This window comes from Tamandua tetradactyla, chromosome 4 (genome assembly GCF_023851605.1).
Source record: "Tamandua tetradactyla isolate mTamTet1 chromosome 4, mTamTet1.pri, whole genome shotgun sequence".
Lineage (NCBI taxonomy): Eukaryota > Metazoa > Chordata > Mammalia > Pilosa > Myrmecophagidae > Tamandua > Tamandua tetradactyla.
In genome coordinates, this window is record NC_135330.1 from 39,996,432 (window position 1) to 40,018,051 (window position 21,620).

The 21,620-nt window shown below is 38.1% G+C and overlaps 2 protein-coding genes across 2 annotated transcripts in view; one reads left to right on the plus strand and one right to left on the minus strand.

Annotated features, from left to right (window-relative positions):
- Window positions 1-21,620, plus strand: part of RNF2 (ring finger protein 2) — a 670,080-nt gene that overhangs the window by 408,527 nt on the left and 239,933 nt on the right. The gene's annotated exons all lie outside the window — the stretch shown is intronic.
- The window catches only part of NIBAN1 (niban apoptosis regulator 1), a 156,351-nt gene that overhangs the window by 11,741 nt on the left and 122,990 nt on the right, over window positions 1-21,620 (minus strand). Inside the window, exons 7-11 of the mRNA XM_077156786.1 lie at window positions 20,655-20,759; window positions 20,186-20,348; window positions 10,856-11,043; window positions 4,348-4,509; window positions 2,043-2,246 (exon numbers count right to left, since the gene is read on the minus strand). Coding sequence (XP_077012901.1) covers window positions 2,043-2,246; window positions 4,348-4,509; window positions 10,856-11,043; window positions 20,186-20,348; window positions 20,655-20,759 — 822 coding nt within the window. The remainder of the gene's footprint in view (window positions 1-2,042; window positions 2,247-4,347; window positions 4,510-10,855; window positions 11,044-20,185; window positions 20,349-20,654; window positions 20,760-21,620) is intronic.

Sequence of the window (21,620 nt, forward strand, 5' to 3'; positions counted from 1 at the left end):
TGTCGGAGATCTTTTTACATAATTCTCTCACATTCCAGGTGGACGTTGTGATGATAACAGCCAATCTTACCCTCCCCTCCTACAGATATAGGAACTGAGGCAAGATCAAAACAGAGTGACTTCTGTGTTATAAAGAAAGTTGGGCATAGAACTAAGCGATGAATTTGTATTTCTTCCATCTTTGTCCTGGGTATGTCCAGGGACAGTCTTTGTCTGTCACTCTACATCCTGAAAGCAGGATCAGTGGGCTGTAATAATTTCCTCAAGGGAAGGGCAGATCTAACTCACAGCTACATTTAGACAGTGACATGCTAACCAAAGAAGTTTAATATCTAGGACAAGAAAGAGGTGATTTGCTAGGCTGAACATCCAAAACTAGAGACCAGGGTTTGTTATAGATGTCACCTTAAAGGAATCACAGACACAGATATGTGAGCAGAAAGCCAGGCCAAATGAGAGCTGGTTAAAGAGATGAAGGGTTTGATAACTTGGGACACTGTTATAGCTCTAGTGGTGGTTTGAAGCTGTATGTACCAAGGAAACATTTTCATTCCTGTAGGTGTGAACCCATTGTAAGTAGGATCTTTTAGATGAGACTGTGTCAGTTAAGGTGTGACCTACCTCAGTCAGGATGGGTCTAAATCCTATTACTGGAGTCCTTTATAAGGGAATGAAATTCAGACAGAGAAAGAGAAAGCCTCAGCAAGCAAGGAACTGAAATCATCAAAACCTGGGAGAGAAAAAAAGACCAGGAGACACAACCATGTGCCCTGCCATGTGACAAGCTAAGGACCAAGGGTCAAGCAGCTAGCCTCAGAATGCCACAGTCTTGGGAAGAAATCAGTGCCTTGATTTGAATATTTTCCCATTCTCAAAACTGTAAGTTAATAAATTCCCATTGTTTAAGCCAAGTATTTGCTTAAGCAGCCTAGGAAACCAAAACAGCTCTAGTCAAACAACCAAAGCTACATGTAGAAGAAAGAGATGAACAGATAGGGTAAAATTACAATTAGTAGAGGCAAGAACTTAAGGTTAACATGAGGAAACACGTCTTTTAAGTCAAAAGTGAGAAATGGCCTGTCCTGAGAAAGAGAAAGCATCCTGACACTGGAGATGTCCGAAGTAACAAGCTTGACCATCCCCGGCAGAAACTTCACTTAACACTGAATGTAAAGTTTAACTTGGAGCTTCTCCAACTGATTTGCTAATATCTGAATGCATTTCCTCTTACTTTCTTCCTCTCTTTCTGCACTGAAGCTCTTGACACGGACACTATTGTTTCTTTCAACTCAATTGCAATTTTGTTATATGTATTACCATGATAAATACTGCCTTTAATCCCAATGATTTGGTTGCGAGAATTTTCTCCTGCCTATGAGGTATCAGTCAAGTCTGAAATTCAGGACCACCGTAGGCTCAGTGGACTTTGATCTGCTCCAAAGCACTGTTCAGAGGTAATAGGAGGACTATGTGTTGGACAGTTTTAGTCCTAAGCTCATTACTGCCTAGCCTGTGGAACTTAAGTATGTCACTTAATTTCTTAGTTTACTCATCTGTAGAATGAAGGTATATTGTAATTATTTAGTAAGTTCTTGTGAGGATCAAATGAAGTAAGGTAGGTTTTTAGAAAGCTTTAAAAGATACCATATGTGTGTAAGGTGCTAATATAACAACAATTTTGATACATACTTATGCATTAAGCACATTTAACATAATTTCTTATGGTTGCTGTGAGATTTTTGTTTTTCTAAAAAATGTTGGGCAATTTAAATTGATTTTGCCGTACTGTAAACTCTTTCGAGAAAGAAGCTGTGCCTTGCTTATTTTTATATTGCATAGAATACCTGTCCCAATGCTTAGCTTACAGTGGATGGTCAATAAATGCTTGTCAAGTCTGATTGCTATGAAAATAAACTGGACGCATCACTGGATGTAAGGATGCTGAGAACCTAATGCAGCCACTAGATGGCATAAAAGTCATGGAGGAGCTGCTGCTTGAATTTCGTCACTGAGAAGAGGAAACATTAGAAAGAAAAGAGGGACAATGAAAAAAGAGAACACAGTATTTTCCACTTAACAGAAGAAAACAGGGGCCACGTTTCTGCCTTATACCTCCCACAAATGAGAGATTTTACCTTTAAAACGCGGAGCTTAACCTTCTCAATGGCAACTGTAGTTTTGGAGGCTTCTCCATGAAGGTGTGGAGAAAGCAACTGCTCAAATGTGAAGACTGCGTTTTCCATGAGCTAGAGAGCAAAACGAACATAGGAACACATCACAGTGAGAGGCTGGCCTCATTGGGCCCCACAGTCTAGATCTGCTTGGAGGAAGAAGGGAACCATCTAGATGAATCCCCTCAGGCCCAATTCCAGGGGTCCTCCAGGACAACAGGCCCTCAACCCACAGCATACTGTGAAATAAATGGCCACATGACCACACTGGGAGCTCTAAGAGACTAGGAAAACACACACACACACACACACACACACACACACACACACACACATGATATGCATGCATTTTCTTTTTTTCCTCTCCCCTCATCCCTGAACTGGAGATACCAAGATCCTGAGCTTGAGAATCTCATTTCACTTCTGCCATTCCCTGTTACCTCCAATGAGGGTTTAAAGAGATAAGGTAAAAGCCTTCTCTGCTTTCTGGCTGCTTTCTCTCTGCACCTTTACTTTTTTTTTTTTTTTTTAAACAGTTTTTATTCACACACTGTACAACTGATTCTAAGTGTACAATCAAAGGCTCTTTGTATAATCACATAGTTATGCATTCATCATCACTTTTAATATGAGAACATTCTCACTTCTTCCAAAAGAAATACCATACCCTTTATATCCTCTTATTATTGACAGTTAGATTTGGTATGGTGACTTTGTTATAATTAATGAAAGAATATTACAGTGTTGTAAGAGAATATTAGTTTTATTTTGAATTAATTTTATATTTTTATTTTTTAAACTTTTTAATTTTATGATATAATATATATACAAAGCAAAGAAAGACAAAAGCAATAGTTTTCAAAGCATTTGTCAACAAGTAGTTACAGGACAGATCCCAGAGTTTGTCTTGGGATACCATATCACCATTTCAGATTTTATCTTCTAGCTGCTCCAAAAAATTTGTATACCACTTTTTTTTTACTCATTCATCTATTAATGGACATGGGTTGCTTCCATTTTTTTGCACCTTTACTTTTTGGTGAAAGCAAACCACTCTGTGACACATATGCCTCCACTTTGCACCCTACTACCTCCTCAAGTCTCTTCCTTTCTCTGTAAGGCTGGGAGGGAAAACAGGGTCAGGGCTCAGTGGAGACAGTGGCTGACATGCTCTTGGGTTAGGAAACAAGTAGTTCAGATCCCTTTTTCCCTGCGTTTCTGCATGTAACTGTTTCACCAGGGTCCAGAATTTTAAAGGCATCTCTGTTTGACTGTTGCCAGTTTTATTCCTTGCCTATCTTTAATCCCTCACAATTCAGATGTTAGGTAATGATAAATAGTATCCCTTATTCCTGTGCATTACTTTTAAGGAAAAACTCCTCTTTTCTTCCTTAAGCTATGACCCCAAATAATGTTTCAACACCATTGTGAATTTACCAGTTAAGAGTTTGTCTTACTATGAATTCCCTGAAGTGGGATCCAGCACAGGGTTTGACCCACAGTAAGTTCCCTCAGAATATCTACAATACAATTGCATCTTGTAAGTTTCAAGAATCATACCCTTTCTTTATTTGGAAAGCACCATAATATGGAAAATAATTTATGCTATTCATTCTTGTTCTGGAGAAAATTCCTTGAAGGGAAGAAAGGGATCATTATGAAACTGTTATTTGTAAAAATACTAAAACTACTAATAATTATCATAATTGTTTTATTATTATTATATTGTTACTCTTAACTAGGCTGGGACATTTAACTTAAGCAAATGCTTCTCAACCTTGGCTGCATATTAGAAGACATGGGAATGGGGGGTGGGGCGCTTAAAAAAGTTATAGCAGTGTAGAATCAGAATCTCTGGGGCTGAGGCCTAGGCATCAGTTTTTCTTAAAAGCTCCCCAGATGATTCTAATGTGCAGCCAAAGTTAAAGGCATAGGTTTGACAAATCAAGTAATTATCAATTAATGCTACCCTATTTTCCTGAGATATTTCCTCTCTATGATGCTCATCAGTATGGAAGAAAGATGAAGCCAGTTGGAAGGACAAAATACGTCCTCAATGACATGATGACTAGAGCAATGTACCTCATTTCCTTGAGCTACACGCATACATTTGCCTGCCTCTAGTTCTCTGCTCTTTCTCCATCCTCATCTGCCAAGCATGCCCTGACGCTCCCACCTCTTGCATGTAGTTCTGTGTCCTCTGGACCACCAGATCGACGTGAGGGAACCTGAAGCGGCTCTTGAGATCTTGCAGTCGTTCTTGAAGCTGGTCAACTTTATTATAACAAGGTTCCATCTTCACGGAATCCAGTGGAAGATTCATAAGCTGGTGTAGGTTCTGCATTTTGGTAAAGGAAAAAATGAAACACCTTTAGACTTAGGTGCAATATTATGTAAGCTAAATTGTAAACAATCAAATGTCCATTATTAGAGGGAATTGCTAACTGCATTGCCATATCTCTGACATCTTCAATTTTCGTATTTCCCTCCTTGGGAGGTACCTCCTGGGGTAGCTCTATTGTTAGGAAAGAAACTAATTGACAGAAGAAACCAATTGGGTGATGGGAAGACTAAAGGGTGCACTCAGGAGGGCGCTTTTCTTCCTAAGCTTTTTTTTGGGGGGGTGCATGGTCCTGAAATCGAACCCAGGTTTCCCACATGGAAGGCAGGCATTCTAACCACTGAACTACCCATGTACCCTTCTTCCTAAGCTTTTGATGACTTCAAGTCCCCATTTCTACAGCTCAAGAACCAGGCAGGCTCTAGGCACATGGAAGTGCCGTAGGGTGCATGAGCTTCCAAAGCCTTTAATGAGTGACATCCTTTTCAAAACCCTCTCTGGGCTAAGGTGCTCTGGACCTTAGCAGTTCTGTCAGTGCCCACAGGGCTTCCTCTGTTGTATGTTGCTCCATGGTGTTAGTGGATGGGGATCTGGATAAGGCCTGAGGTATCCAGTTTTAAAGACTTGGATTTGTCCAACTGTAGTTTGCACAAGTGATGACTAAATAGAGGAGCCCATGGGGTCTCCAGTGAGAAGACAGTGTCAGAGCTCATCGGCTAAAACCCTCAAGTGCTCAAGTGTTGTCAATATATTCTTACGCTAAATGTTGTTACAAACAAAATGCACTCTGTTTTCCTAGCTTATTAAAAATAGTTTAATGGAATATTAGAGATTTACAATAAACAGAAGTGTGGGTAGAAAAAGAGGAGACAGAAAAAAAGGTGCTGAAAATGGAGGCTCTAGGGAAAACCAGGCAGGGACAAGGAGGGAAGAACACCGGTCATGTAGAACGCAACTGATTTTCAAATCCCAGAAGAGGCATAAATCTAGATTTCTCTAAACACACACAGGAATTTCAAAATTGCCTGTTCTAATAGTCTTTGCAAAAGGAAAACAGCACTCCCTTGAGGAAGTGAATTATGGAGAATTCTACTGAAATGGAATTAATGATCAAAAACATGCAATCAAACAGTCATACAATCTGCAATGTGTCTATTTTTTAAAAATATCAAGCTGGTGGAAGGAAAAATGGGATATTGCTGTGGTCCTGTCAGACTGGCAAAAATTTAAACAAGTAATAACATCTGTTCCTGATGGGAATATGGGGGAGAGAGTTCTGGCTGGTGGAAATGTAAAATTTAAGTTCTTTTTTGGAATGCAAATGGCAGTATCTGGTAACATTAGAAATATATTTACTTTTCAACCTCTTAATTCTGCTCTAGGAATCTGGTCCATGGGAATAAAATCATCAGTATATAAGATAATATGTATAGGTTAAGTATTTATTTGTCTATTTTATTAGAGAAGTTGTAGTTTATAGAAAAATCATAAATATCATGATTTTCATAAAAATCATAAAAACTCAAATAAAATACAGGTTTCCAAGGTACCACCCTATTATTAAGACCTTGTATTGGTGTGGTACATTTGTTACAATTGATGAAAGCACATTTTTGTAGTTGTATTATTTAACTATAGTCCATGGTTTAATTTAGAATTCACTGTGTTGTACAGTTTCATGGATTTAAAAAAAATTTATTCTAGTAATATATATACAACCTAAAATTTCCCCTTTTAACTACATTCACATATATAATTCAATGCCGTTAATTACGTTCACAATGTTATGCATCTATCACCACCATCCATTACCCAAACTATTTCATCATCCCAAACAGAAACTGTATATTTTAAGCCTTCACTCACGATTCCCTACCCTCACCCCATCTATATTCTAGATTCTGATACTCTACATTTACTTATTCTAATTATTTTATACCATGCAATATTTATATCATACAATATTTGTCCTTTTCTGCCTGGCTTATTTCACTCAACATCATGTGTTCAAGGTTCAAGGTTCATCCATGTTGTCACATATATCAGGGTTTCATCTTTTTTACTGTTGAATAATATTCGATTGTATTTCTATACCACATTTTATTTATCTATTCATCAGTTGACAGATCCATCTCTTGGCAATTGTGAACAATGTTGCTGTGAACACTGGTACGTAAATATTTGTTTGCGTCCCTGCTTCCAATTCTTTTCTTATATACTTAGAAGTTGGATTACTGGATCACATGTTAATTCTATACTTAACTTTCTGGGGAACTGCCAAACTGTCTATCACAGTGGCTATATCTTTCCTTCATTCCCACCAGCAATGAATGACTGTTCCTAATTCTCCACATCCCCTCCAATAATTTTCTATTTTTTAAAATAGTAGTCATTCTAGTGGGTGTGAAATGATATCTTATTGTGTTTTTTTTATATATTTTAAAATTTTTATTGTGAAATATAGCAATACAAAAAAGCAACAAATTTCCAAGTACATTGAAACAAGTAGGTATAGAAGATATTTCATAGTTTAGTATGGGTCACATTTCCACAATTTTAGGTTTTAATGACTAGCTGCTCCAAGATACTGGAGAGTAAAAGAAATACCAGTATAATGATTCTACAGTTATTCAATCCTGTATTCTCTGTTGTAACTCCTCCTTCTCATTTGGTCCTCTTCCCAAATTTAGGGGTATTTAGGAAATGCCCATTCTAATGTTTTCATGTTGGGAAGGGCTGTTGACAACATGGGATAGTTGGATGCAACTTGTTGACCTTCTCAGAAAGACTGGCCACTCTGGGATTAAAGAAGCATCTGGCCTAGGAACTCCTTTGAAGTTTGTAGGACTCTGGAAAGTAGTCACCGTGTATGAAGCATTTATAGATTTTCAGATAGAGCCTCAGATGTTCTTTAGCATTGACAGAAATAGTTTTGGCTTGGATGTGACCAACCATGATAAGTAGCAATATCTAGCTAAGGCTTGCATTAGATTAGCATCCAGAATAGCCTCTTCATTCTTTTGATCACCCTCAGCCACTGATATAGTATTTTGTTGTAATTATTTTCCCCCTTTTCATCAAGAAGGTATTGTTGATCCAATAGTTCCAGGCCAGCTTATCCTGGGATTCATGTCCTTTGTTGCCAGGCAGAATTTCACCCCTGGATGTTTTGTCTCATGTGGGAAGAGGGTAAAATTTTTACTTGTAGAGTTCAATGTAAAGAGAGGGTGGCCACAGCTGAGCAACAAAAGAGGCCATCTGGAAGAAACTCTCTGGCACAACTATAGTTAGGCTTAAGTTCTCTGCTACATAAATAAGTTTCAGAAGAACAAGGCTCAAAACCAAGCACATCACCTTTTGACTTGGTGGTCCCTATTATTTGAGACAGAAGCAGGTGTTTCCCTGATTATAAAACTTTAATAGTTCCATATTTTTTCTCCCATCCTTCAAGGGACTTTCCCAATGCTTTTAAATTATCTGCTCAATACAGTCTTGGATACATACAGGTATTACGTTAAGCTGTACAGAATTACAAACGCTTATTCCCATTCTGATCTCCATGTCTTTGGGTTCTTTAAATGATCTATCCAGATAGGTTGAGTTAGATTATGTGCTACAGAAAATTTGGATTTTTCACCAGAGAAAAATGTCTACCTTTGATCTCATACAGTAAGTGAAGTTCTAAAATATGACAGTGTCCTACTTAACCCTGTATTCTGACTTACATTAGTCCCTATCAAATTGGCTTTGTTCTTAGCTCTAGTTGAACGTTGATCTCCTTTTTTTTGGATTCCTTAATAATTGTTGTATGTGGCAATGCTGACTTTCAAAGATGCAGAACTCCTACTCTGGGTCCCAGCTGTCACACACTCCTTTACAATAAAGTTCAGTTCATCAAGGTCCATGCATACTTCACTTGTAACATACTTCCTCTTCTTAAATATGAATTTGAAGCTGAAGATTCTCAGATGTTTGTGGATGACCTCTTTCAGCTGGGAAGGCAGACAAGAACATCAGCTAGCTTTCTCCCTTGGCTTCTTCATGAGGATTTGCCAGTGGCATTTTCCTTTTGCTTCTCTGTCATAGTTTGCTAGGTGCCAGAAGGTGATATACCAGAAGCAGAATGGCTTTTCTTCTCCAAGTGTTTGGGTATGCTGCTCTCCTGGACCAAGTCTTCTTTACTTGAGCCCCAACTCTTCCTCTGAAGACATTTTACCTTCACTTTGTCTCTTTCCTGAGGTCCCCAGTTGAGACTGGCAACAGTCCCATTTATGCAGATCCCACAGAACTCTTATTTGCTTTCTCATTCTACTGATGCGATGTTATCTTTAATTTTTATATTCATTACCAGTTCTTCTTGAACTGCTTGGAAAGGATTGTTGCCATCAACAAATGTCACCGAAAATGTGATTTTCTCAGTTTGTAAGATCTCTTCATTCTGACTGAGGTCACCAAATGCTGTGTGCTTATTGTGGTTTTGATTTGCATTTCCCTAATAATTAATGATGTTACGTATCTTTTCATGTGCTTACTGGCCATTGCTGTATTTTATTTGGAGAAATTTCTATTCAAGTTGTTTTGTCCATTTTTAAACTGGATATTTTGTCTTTTTTTTTTTGCTGAGCTGAAGGATTTCTTAACATAATGTGGGTAGTAAGCCTTTATTGGTATGTGGTTTCCAAATATTTTCTCCCTATATATGTTGTTTTACTTTTGTGATAAAGTCTTTTGCTGAAAAAATGTTTACATTTTGATGAGATCCCATTTAACCATTTCTTTTGTTGCTTGTTGGTGCTTTGGGTATAAAGTCTAACAAACCATTGCCTAACCAAGGTCCTGAAGATGGTTCCCTATATTTTCTTCTAGTTTTATAGTTCTGGGTCTTATATTTAGGTCAGTGATCTATTTTGAGTTTATTTTTGTGCATGTTGTGAGGTAGAGGCCACCTTCATTCTTTTGCATATGGGCATCCAGTTTTCCCAGCACCATTTATTGAAGAGACTATTCTTTTCCAATTGACTGGTCTTTGTTCTTTTGTCAAAAATCAGTTGGCCATAAATGTGAGGTTGACGTCTAAGCTCTTCTATTCCTTTGTTCTACATGTCTGCCCTTGTGTCAGTACCATGCTGTTTTGATTACTGTGGCTTTGTAATAAATTTTAAGATCGGGAAGATCCAACTTCATTGTTCTTTTCCAAGATGGCTCTTGCTTTTTGGGGCCCCTTACCTTTCCATATAAATTTGATGATTGTCTTTTCCATTTCTGCAATAAACTTTGGTGAGATTTTGATTGGGATTGCATTGAATCTATAAAGCATTTTGGGCAGATCTATCATCTTAATGATATTTAGTCTTCTAATCCATGAATATGTAATGTCCTTCCATTTACTTAGTTATTCTTCAATTTCATTTAGCAGTGCTTAGTGGTTTTCTGTGTATAAGTCCTTTACATTCTTGGTGAGATTTATTTGTAGGTATATATTTTTTAGTTGTTATTGTAAATGAAATTAAACAAATACCGTGAGATGGGTCAGGCTAAATAAACTGTGAATTTATTTGTTATGGTTATGAGAACACAAGAAAGTGCAAATCAAGGCATCATCAAGGTGATGTTTTCTTCCTGAAGACAAGCATTCTGGAGTTGGTTACTCGTGATCCTGGGCTCCTCTGTCATATGGCAAGACACATGGTGGTGTCTCTCCTTTCTCTTCTGGATTCCTTTGATGTCTAGCTTCTTCTTGCTCCAGCTGTGGCTTTCTCTCATGTCTGAATTCATTCCCTTATAAATGACTCTAGTAATAGGATTAAGACCTATCCTGATTGAAGTGGGTCACACCTTAACTGAAATAACCTCACCAAAAGTTCGTACTTACAATGGGTTTATACCCACAGGAACGAATTAAATTTAAGAACATGTTTTTCTGAGGTACATACAGCTTCAATCCATCATATCTCTTTAATTTTTTGGAAGAGTTTGAGCAGGTGGGTATAAGAGATGGAGATTAGATTTATCTTTATATGTATATTTGGGCATATTGTTTCAATTATCACAAGCATATTATTGTTTTTGTAACTTGAAAATCACCAAAAATGAAAATCAAGTAGGGTAGATGGATGGATAGAAGGAAGGATAAATGGATGAGGTGAATGAATTGACAAAGGAATGTGGTAGCTGGGGGTGGATGGAAGGATAAATGAATGGACAGAAGGGTAGCTGAATGGAAGGAAGAAGAAAAAAGGTGGGAAAAAGGGATAGAGGGATGGTATATAAAGCCTCAAGGAGAAGGCAAACCCAGGCAGATCATTCATATTAAGCCCCCTGGCTCCTTGGATACTTATCTTACCTCCTTTAGCTGGGCACTGTCCCCGGTAGTCTGAAAGCTATGGCTGAGGTCATCCACTTCTTTTTCAAAGAGTGTGCGAACTTCACTGAATCCTGAGCTCACTGGTCCCATAATCTCCTCCAGAATGGATGCCAAAAATGGCTGTACACTCTCCACACAGCTTTTCTCGGCTGGCTGGGTCACCATTGCTGAGGTAGGATATAGGCAGAAAACCATGATTTAGAACAAAGTTGAATTCAGAGGCACTGAGAACAGGCCAGGATTGGCTGGTACCTCATTGAATCAGTAACAGCCATAGGAAGTCCCCGTGGGTGAGCCAGACCAGTCCACTGAGTCCTGTGCCAACATTCACCAGAATTGAAAATCATCAGTTGCCTCAAAAATTAGAACAAACAGAATCTTTCCCCTGTCTAAGCTTTCCTCTGTGCTGGATGAAACACATTTTTCTGTTGGGTCCCCACGAGCATGTATGTCTAAAATAAAGGAGAAAATGGTTGATGACACACTCATGTATTAATCACCATCAATACATAAGCATACTTTGTCTCCTAAAAAGACAATTTACGAAGTTTTAATTCATTTCCCTAAGACCTAATCAGTTAATGTATTCCATTTATTTGTTTAAAAATCAAGGACAGTCTTTTCTTAGGCAAATGGAACCAATTTCCATTCAGTTTGTCCCTCATCTGAGTCACATGTCATTTCCAATTAAAAAAAAAAAAAGCAAGCATTTTTTTTTTCTGGTAATCAAGGTGAATGTTGAAAGTACTGAAAACAGAAAGGAAGATGAAAAAAATTCTAACCATAATTTGACTCCCATGAGGGATATAAGGCCCTTAGATTTAGAAGAGAAAGAGCACAGTAAAGACTATGAATCAGTAAGTCTGGAGTAGGACATGGAAATCTGTTTTTTATTGCTGTTGTTGTTGTTTAAGGTACAGAGGTGATTTCTATGATCAGCCAGGCTTGGAAGAAACAATCTAGTAAAGAGAGCCTAAAGCTCACTCCAGAAGAGGCCTGAGATTGCTTTGTGGACTAGGAGGCTAGCTTTGTGGGTCTAAGCAAGGGACACAACTTTATTGTAATATAACAGAACTGAAGGGAGCTACAAACTGATCTGGTGTCCAGGCCTTCAATTTCACAGATGGGAAAAAGGAGGCCTGGACATATTAGATGACTTGCACCGTAATTAGCAGAACCAGGATAACAATTCAAGTGTGCTTCTTAATTTTATTATTGGCAAACATCTTGCTTACAATAAGATACTTGCCCACATTCTTTTTTCAGTTTGCAAAGATATTTCACTGTTATGCTATGTCAGACTTGCCTCTGATTCTCAGAATCTGAGATGACAAATACTGTTATTATTATAATTTTAATAAACATTTGGGTTGTAAAAACATTAAATGGGCTTCCAATCAACCAAGATGAGGGCATTTGCTCTGGATGCCATTCTCCCACAGAATCTTTGAACAACTAGTAAAAACTGGTAGAGCTTTCTTACTCAAAATTCCAGAAAACAGTTAAAGGGTTGCTGTGCTGTAACTGGCAAGTTACAGCAAGAAAATGCAACTTTAAAAAGGCTAGGAGAAGCTCATGGCACCCTTACTGCTTCCCGTCCCATCTGCTTCCTGGCACACTGTGGAGCCAGCCTGCCCTCTTATTGTGATCCCTAGTTCTGTCTGGAGGAGTAGAGAAACCCCTGTGCACACTGGGGAGCTGTATGTTGGTGGGAATCTCTGGGGTGGCAGCCTGAAAGACCGAACCAGGAAACTCCACTCAGGTTTGATATACCAGAATTTGCCCTGCAGACACCTAGAATAGTATAAGAAACAAGTCAAAGTGGCCCGGGACAAAGTCATACAACAAAATACCCTAGAAAGAGAAGGGAGTAACTTCCACAGGTATTAGAGGAAGAATTACTAAAGCCACCAGCAAGACCAAACTCAAGACAAGACACAGATTCACAAAAGATGAAGAAGACACTGCAATAAACTTTTGCCTTGGATTGATCTTCTTGCCAGGAGGGATAAATTCTAAAGGAGAACACCAGCCCAAACAGAGCCAATTTGCAAAGACTGTGGAAGGTGTTCTGTGCACTGTTTATTTGTTTTGTTACCTCCTGGCACCCAAGGAAAAATGTCATATTACTAGCTGGTTACAAACTTAAGGAACAGAAATCTCAGGGAGCAATTCCTAGAGTTAACATGTTAAAATATACAGTGTGCAACAAAATATTACATATTGAAATATGTATGTATTTATTTCAAAATATGTTGAAATAAAAAACAAGAATAAAAAATAAAATAACAACAACAAAATTAAAGATTACAAGAAAGAAGATTGTGAGAAGATGACAGTGTAGGGAGCTCCAGGTTTCAACCCTTCTACCAGAACAACTATTAGACAGGCAGGAACTGTCTGAAACAACTATTTTGTAACTCTGAAGGCCAGGAGAACACTGTAAAGCACCTAGAAAAGGGCAAGAGGAAAAGACTGGTAAATTATTATAACAGTAAATTGCTCTATAGGTGTCAATCCCCGATTTTTGCCATAAGCTACTGTGATAGTTAGGTTCGGGTGTCAACTTGGTCAGGTGATGATGCCCATTTTTCTGTGGCTGTGGACTTAAATCATCAGCACATGAACTTCATCTATGGATGATTACACCTGTAGTTGGCTAAGGAGAGTGCTTCTGCAGTAAGTGACATTTAATTTAATCTGCTGGATCATAAAAAGAGAAGTCAGAAGAGAGAAAAAGCGCTCAGAGCTGACACAGACTCATACCTTTGGAGATGCAGAGAAGAAACCCTCAGGGAAAGCTGTTTGAAACCAGAAGCTGGGAGAGGAGGCCAGCAGACATTGCCATGTGCCTTCCCATGTGACAGACAAACTGAGATGTAAGCTAGCTGCCTTTCTACCAAAGAACTGTAAATTTGTAGCCAAATAAACCCCCTTTATAAAAGCCAATTCATTTCTGGTGTATTGCATTCCAGAAGCTCAAGCAAACTAAAACAGCTACCATGGGGGTCCAGCCCCTGGCTGAATTTTAGTGACAGAAGGGGACATATAAAAATCCTCTTCCCTAAGACCAAGAGTGGACACAGCTTATCATTGATCATGGTTTATGATTAGTGACTTTGGATCTCTAGGGGCTCAGCTCTGAAGCTGTCCGTTGTTCCAACCCACCCCAGCTAAAGGAAATGGCAGAGGAGACTTAATGATGCCATGCTTCCTCAGCACTGAGGAATCCACTTCTTACTTCCTACAGGTACTAAAATGAAAATGCATAAAAAGTAACAATGAATCTATGTTTCTTGTCATACAGTGTGCAAAGATAATAAGTGGGAACAAGTACAAAAAGTGAGGGGGATGAGGGGTATAGGAGACGTATATGAGTGCTGTTGAAGTTAAGTTGGCACCAAACTAAATATAATTGTATTATATTTAGGATGCTAAATTTTAGTCCCATGGTGACCACAAGAAAAATAGATTAAAACCATATCCAGATAGAAAAAACAAGGCATTCTATATGGTACAATGGAAATTTTTTTTTAAATATAAAAGTAAGCATTAGTCAAAGAAATGAAGACAAAAAAAGGAATAAGACTTTCAAAGGCTAAGTCTTATTCCTTTTTAAGGACAAAGTGGTAGAAGAAAGTCCTGCATTACCAGTAGTGACTTTAAATGTAAATGGATTAATCTCTGCAGACAAAAGGCAGATATTGACAGAATGGATTTAAAAAGCATGACCCAACTATATACTGTCTGTAAGCGACTCACCTTAAATTCAAAGACACAAGTAGGTTGAAATGAAAGAAAGGAAAAATATACCATATAAGCAGTAACCAAAAGAGAGCTGGAATAGTATAATATATCAAATAAAAGAGTACTTTAAATAAAAAAGTTATGAGGGACAAAGACAGCCATTATATACTGACAAAGGGGTCAATCCAACAAGAAGATGTAACATTATAAATACATACACACCAAACAGTGGAACCCAAAAATATATAAAGCAAATATTGACAGTTTTGAAGGGAGAAATTGACAATTCTTCATCAATAGTAAGAGACTTTAATACACCACTCTCAATAATGGACAGAACTCTAGTCAGAAGATCAGTATGGAAGTACAAGACTTGAGTGCTATGCTAAACCAACTAGATCTAACAGACATATATAGAACACTTCACACAACATCAACAGAATACACATTCCTCTCATCTGCACATAAATCATTCTCCAGCATAGACCATATGTAAGGCCACAAAACAAGTTTCAGTAAATTCAGATATTGAAATCATATAATGTATCTCCTTTAACCACAACAGAATAAAGCTAGAAATCAAAAACACAGGGTGAAATAGAAATTCCACAAATATGTAGAAATTAGACATATTCTTAGACAACCAACTGGTTAAAGATGGAATCACAAGAGAAATGAGGAAATATCTTGAGGTGAATGAAAATGAATATACAACATACTGAAATTTTGGGGATGCAGCAAATTTAGTTTTAAAGTCTTACATTAAAAAAGAGGAAAGAATTAAAATCAGAGACCTAACTTTAAAAGTGGAAGAACTAGAAAAAAAAACTAATTCCAAAGAGAGCAGAAGGAAGGAAATAAAAAAGATTAGAACAGAGATAAATGAAATAGAGGGGAAAAAAATAGAGAGAATCAATGAAACCAAAAGTTGGTTCTTTGAAAAGATCAATAAAATTGACAAACCTTTAGCTAGACTGGCAAAGAAAAGAAGAGAATGGTTACAAATAAAAAAAATCAGAAATGAAAGGGGGACATTATTACTGACCTTGCTGAAATAAAAAGGACCACAAAAAGATCCTTTGAAGAAGTGAGGAATAATTTAGATAAATAAATCAATAAATTAGATAACTTAGATGAAATGGACACATTCTTAGAAACACACAAACAGTCTACATTGACTCAAGAAGAAATACAAGATCTCAGTGAACAAATTACTAGTGAAGAGTCTGAATCAGTAATCAAAAACTTTCCAAAATAGAAAAGCCCAGGATTAGATGACTTCACCAGGGAATTTACCAAGCATTCCAAGAAGACTTCTCTCTAATTCCACTCAAACTCTTCTATAAAATTGGAGAGGAGGGAACACTCCCTAATTCATTCTACAAGGCCAACATCACTCTCAAACCAAAGCCAGATAATGATACTAAAAGAAAAGAAAACTACAGATAAATATCTCTTATGAATACAGAGGCAAAAACCCTCAACAAAATACTAGCAAACCAACTCCAACAACATATTAAAATAATTATATCCTGTGATCAAATGGGATTTATCAATGGTATGCAAGGGTGGTTAAACATAAGAAAATCAATTTATGTAAAACACCACATTAACAGAATAAAGGGGGAATAAAACACATGATCATCTCAATTGATGCAGAGAGAGCATTTGATGAAATTTAGCACTTAGAATAATAAGAATAGAAGGAAAGGTCCTCAACATGATAAAGGACACTTATGAAAAAAGAAACACAACTAACATCCTACTTAATGGTGAAAGAATGAAGATTTTCCTTTAAGATCTGGAACAAGAAAAGGATATCCACTGCCATTACTGTTATTCAACATGGTACCAGAAGTTCTTACTAGAGCAATTGGGGGGGAAAAAAGAAATAAAAGTATCAAAAATTGGAAAGGAAGAAGTAATACTTTCTTGTTTGCAGATGATATGATCCTATATATATATAAAAAATTCAGAAAAATCCACAATGAAGTTCCTAGGGCTAATAAATGAATTCAGCAAAGTCGCCCAGTACAAGATCAGCACTCCAAAACCAGGAGATTCTATACAAAAGCAATGAGCAATCAGAAGAGGAAATCAAGAAAAGAATTCCATTTACAGTAGCAAGTAAAAGAATCAAATATCTAGAAATAAATCTAAATAAGGATGTAAAGGATTTGTACACACACTAAAAACTACCAAATATCGCTAAAAGATATCAAAGATCTAAATAAATAGAAGGACATTTCATGTTCATGGATTGGATAGCTAAATATTGTTAAGATGTCAGTCTTACCCAGAATGATTTACGGATTCAATGCAATTGCAATAAAAATTTCAACAACCTTCTTTGCAGAAATAGAAAAGCCAATCATCAAATTTATTTGGAAGTTTAAGGGGCCCTGAATAGCCGAAAACATCATGAAAAAGAAGAAACAAGCTGGAGGACTCACATTTCCCAATTTTAAAAATTACAAAGTTATAGCAATCAAAACAGCATGATACAGGCACAAGGACTGACATATCGACCAATGGCATAAAACTGAGAATTCAAAAACAGAGCCTCACATCTACGGCCAATTGATTTTTGACAAGGCTGGCAAGTCAACTCAACAGGGAAAGATTTGTCTCTTCAACAAATGATGCTGGGAGTACGGGATATCTGTATGCAAAAGAATGAAGGTAAAGCCCTGTTAAATACCATAAACAAAAATCAACTCAAAATTGATGAAAACCTAAATACAAAAGCCAAAAGTACAAAACTCTTAGAAGAAAATAAAGGGAAGCATCTTCAAGACCTTGTGTTTAGCAATGGTTTCTTAGACTTCAAAAGCATGAGTAATAAGAGAAAAAATAGATATATGGGACTTCATCAAAATTAAAAACTTTTGTACATCACTTCATCGTGAATTGTAAAAAGACAACCTACAGAATCAGAGAAAATATTTGCAAACCATATATTCATTCAGTAAGGGTTTAATATCCAGACTATATAAAGAAACCCTACAACTCAACAATAAAAAGACTAATAACCCAAATAAAAAGTGGGCAAAAGTCTTGAACAGACATTTCTTCAAAAAGATATACAAATAGCCAATACACACATGCAAATATACTCAATATCATTAGATATTAGGGAAATGCAAATCAACACCATAATAAGATACCATTTCACACCAACTAGAATGGCCACTATTAAAAAAAATAAAAATAAGTGTTGGAGCAGATGTGGAGAAATAGGAATACTTATTCATTGTTGGTGGGAATGTAAAATGGTGCAGCTGCTCTAAAAATCAATTTGGCAGTTCCTGAGAAAGGTAAATATAGAATTGCCATATGACCCAGCAATCCCACTGCTAGTTAGAAAACCAAAAGAATTGAAAGCAGGGATTTGAACAGATATTTGCATAGAAGAATTATTCACAATTTCCAAAAGATATAAACAAACCAAGTATCCATCAACTGGTGAATGGATAAACAAAATACGGTATATAGATGCAATGGAATATTATTCAGCTGTAAAAAAAGAATGCATTTCTGATACATGCGACAACATGGATGAACCTTAAAGACATCAAACTGTGTGAAATAAGCCAGACACAAAGAATGTATGATCTCACTGATAGGAGATGATTAAAATAAGCAAGTTCATAGAGTCAGAAACTAGAATAGAGATTGCCAGGGGCTGGGATGGGGTAGGGAATGAGAAGTAATGCTTAATTGGTTCAGAGTTTCTGCAGGGTGCAGGTGGAGTCTGGCACAGGGAGCTGCCTGGAAGGGAAAGTACCTGTGTGGCACTCCATTCTTTGCTGATCTCCCAGTGATGCCCTATTTACCACAGTGTGCCCTGGCCCCCCTCACTGCACCTTTATGCTAAGTGCTCCTTTTACATGTGCTTTACTTCATCCACCATAGCTTGCCACCAGGCACTCACCTCTTCAAGACCCAATTCAAATTTTAACCACTTGGGAGTACCTCATGTCCTGGAATCACTACAGTACTTCCTGAACTGTGGTCTGTGGATGCTTCCTTGTGGGCTGAATATACTTCATGTCCCACAAACACAGCTCTGCTATTTTTCAAGCTTACAGAGATGCTGTGGTCATGTTGTGTTGTGACACATGAATTCATTAGCCTTACTGAAACTAAAGTTGTTGTCGAGGAGCAGTTGGGCTCAGTGATTTAAGAATGGCTCAGAGCCTGACTCTGCCACACACTAGCCTCAAAATCTTGGACAAATAAGTTAATCTTTCTTACTTAATCTCTGCCTCAGTGTTCTCATCTGTGAAATGGACAGGAGTAAGCATACACAGATACACAGACACACACACCCTTAGTTATGCCTCCTGCAAACTCCTCCCATAGGACCTGTTCTACGGAGCCCCACAGTTTGAAGAGGTTTCTAACTTGCAATGAATACCCTCTCAAGCGGACAATCACCTGCTAGATTATCAGTCCTTTGAGTACAGGAATCAGATCCTCCCTGTTGAGTGCTGAAGCTCTATCACCATACGCCATAAGCACACAGTAAATATTTTTTAATGAATGAAAGAGGGAGTGAGCAAGTGACTAATGTGAGAAGTGAGTTCATAAGCACATTGCTGATGAGCAATCACAGATGTGCTGGCCTGTTTTCCTCTAAAGTGACAGCTGATGCTGATGTGTTTGTTGGGATGGGGGCGAGGGGGGTGGCAGAAAAAATGGAGAACCAGAGATTTTTGTCCTGTTGAATCTCTTGGAGGTCATCTAAGAGATCTTGTGAAGGGACATACAAACTTTTCCCATCAAAGAGCAGGTAGTAAATATTGGAGGTTTTATTTCCATAAGGCTTCTGTTCCAAATATTCATCTCTGTGCATGAAAGCACCCTAGACAATACATAAATAAATGGGTACGGCTGTGTTCCTATAAACTTTATTTACAAAAACAGGTGGCAGCTGGATTTGGCCCGCGGACTGTAGTTTGCTGAGCCTGCTCTTGCGGATCTTCCTGTTTTCAGATGAGGCCACTAAGGCACAGAGAAGTCCTTTGCCCAAGCATCTGCCAAAGAACACATGACTGGCCAATGTGGTACTTGGGGTTAGAATCCAGAATTATCGACTTCATGCCAATAACGTGGGCTTTCCTGTCAAAGGAAAATCCATTCATTCCCTGGTTCAAATATTCACTGAGCACTTATGCCTGGCTGGTGCTAGGCCCTGGGTACCTGAGTGAACTATGAAAACATGGCTCTATTCCTAGAGAGCTTCTAGCAGAATCGGGGGCAGTGGCAAAGGCCACTAAAATTCAGTTTAAAAAGGTGCTATAATGGGGGAAGTACAGGCAGTATTGGAATAAACAAGCACATCCCAGACAAGAAACCAAGTTTCCTCTGCCATAAGCTTCTCCTGAAGCTTCTAGGGGGAAATTCAGGCCCTTACCAGAAGCTCTGGCATGCTTCTTATCGCCCCCTTCCAATCTCTTAGTTTAATTGTCCTCTGAAACCATGTATTTCAACTATGTAGTAGATTCCCCAAAATGTACAGTTTATTTAATTCATTGGAGCATAGGTATCTCCACTGACCTTTGATCTTTCCAATTAAAAAGTTCTTTGAGTTCACAATCTGATCCATGTCTGAACGGATTGTTCCTTCCAGGCCCTTTGTCAGAGACTTGCATTCCTCCTTCAAGGCACTTAATCCTTCTGAAACTTGATGCTGAACCAGGTTGTAAGCCTCCTCGAGGAGCTACAAAGGGAAAAACACATAAGTCAGGGCCCTGTCATATGTAAGCACCTGACGGAGTGCAAGTAGAGGGATGGGAGCTTATCAGAGACTATCATAACATAAATAAAATTGTACACAAATTCTAATTTTTTCTTTTAAAGTTCAAGTCTGTTTGGATTAGTTCTCATGTAAGTGAGATTGAGCAGGTTCGTGGTAGGCAGTTCTCCACCCAGGGAAGGAACGATTTCAAAAGAGAAGCTTTCCTATAAAGAGAAGGGGGAGATTTCATTTTGAGTAGCACAGTTGCAGGGCAAAATCATAGCTTACACTGAACCAGGCTCTCTTTCTGTCATTCTTTCTCCCCTTCATTTTAGGCAGAAGGTCCATCTGGAGGGCTGGGAGGAGTTCCTCCATCACAAGGTTACTCAGGATCTGCAGAGCAGAAGAGAGCCCAAGAGCTGGTCAATCGGTCATCCCGGGCTAAATCTGAACATCAGGACAAGCAAGATGCCATGACTGGCTGTCCCCATCCTGGGCCCAGGCTATGTGAAATCTTAGAGTAATCTTATAGTCTAAACCCCAGTTCTGAGGCCATAGAAATCTCAATCTAGATACTTTTAGAGGGTAATTATTCTTAAACATCCACAAGAAATAACAACGTCTGGATTATATATTTTTTGCCTCTTTGGAAAGGACAGATTCTTCAAATTTAAACTAGAAAAACCTAGTGCATTTTGGCTAATAGAGAAAATTTCAGTTATGGATGAAGTCATCCTTAGCAAAATTGTAAAGTGAGTCAGGCTTGGCTTTGGTGGCTTAAGTCCTAGTCTGTGCTCCCTGGCACTGTCATCCTTCCACGAACTCCCTTGGGATCCAAGCATCTTCATGCTCTTTTTTCACACCCCCTGCGCTCCACCTCTGTCCTCTTAAAAAAAGGGTGGGTGGGTAATGGAATAAAAATAATTTGAAACAACTGAACATTTGTAAACTGAGCAGAATACAGGAGGTCTCAGTTTCAAGATTTTAAAAAAAAGCTATTCCCAAAGCTATTGTAAATATTTGTTTGTTTCGTGAAAATGATTCTTTTGAATCTGAGCAGTATTCTACATGTCTAACTCATTACAGTCTTCCATGTGACACTGCCCCTCCTTCTTCACTAACCCCCACCCTGAATTCAAACAGCTTTGCTGTTCAGATTCACTCTTACCATAAGCCTGTTCAGGCTCATAGCTCAGCTTTCAATGTCAGGCTGCAGACTAGGATTCATAAAAGGGCATGAGGAGTTTTGGGAAT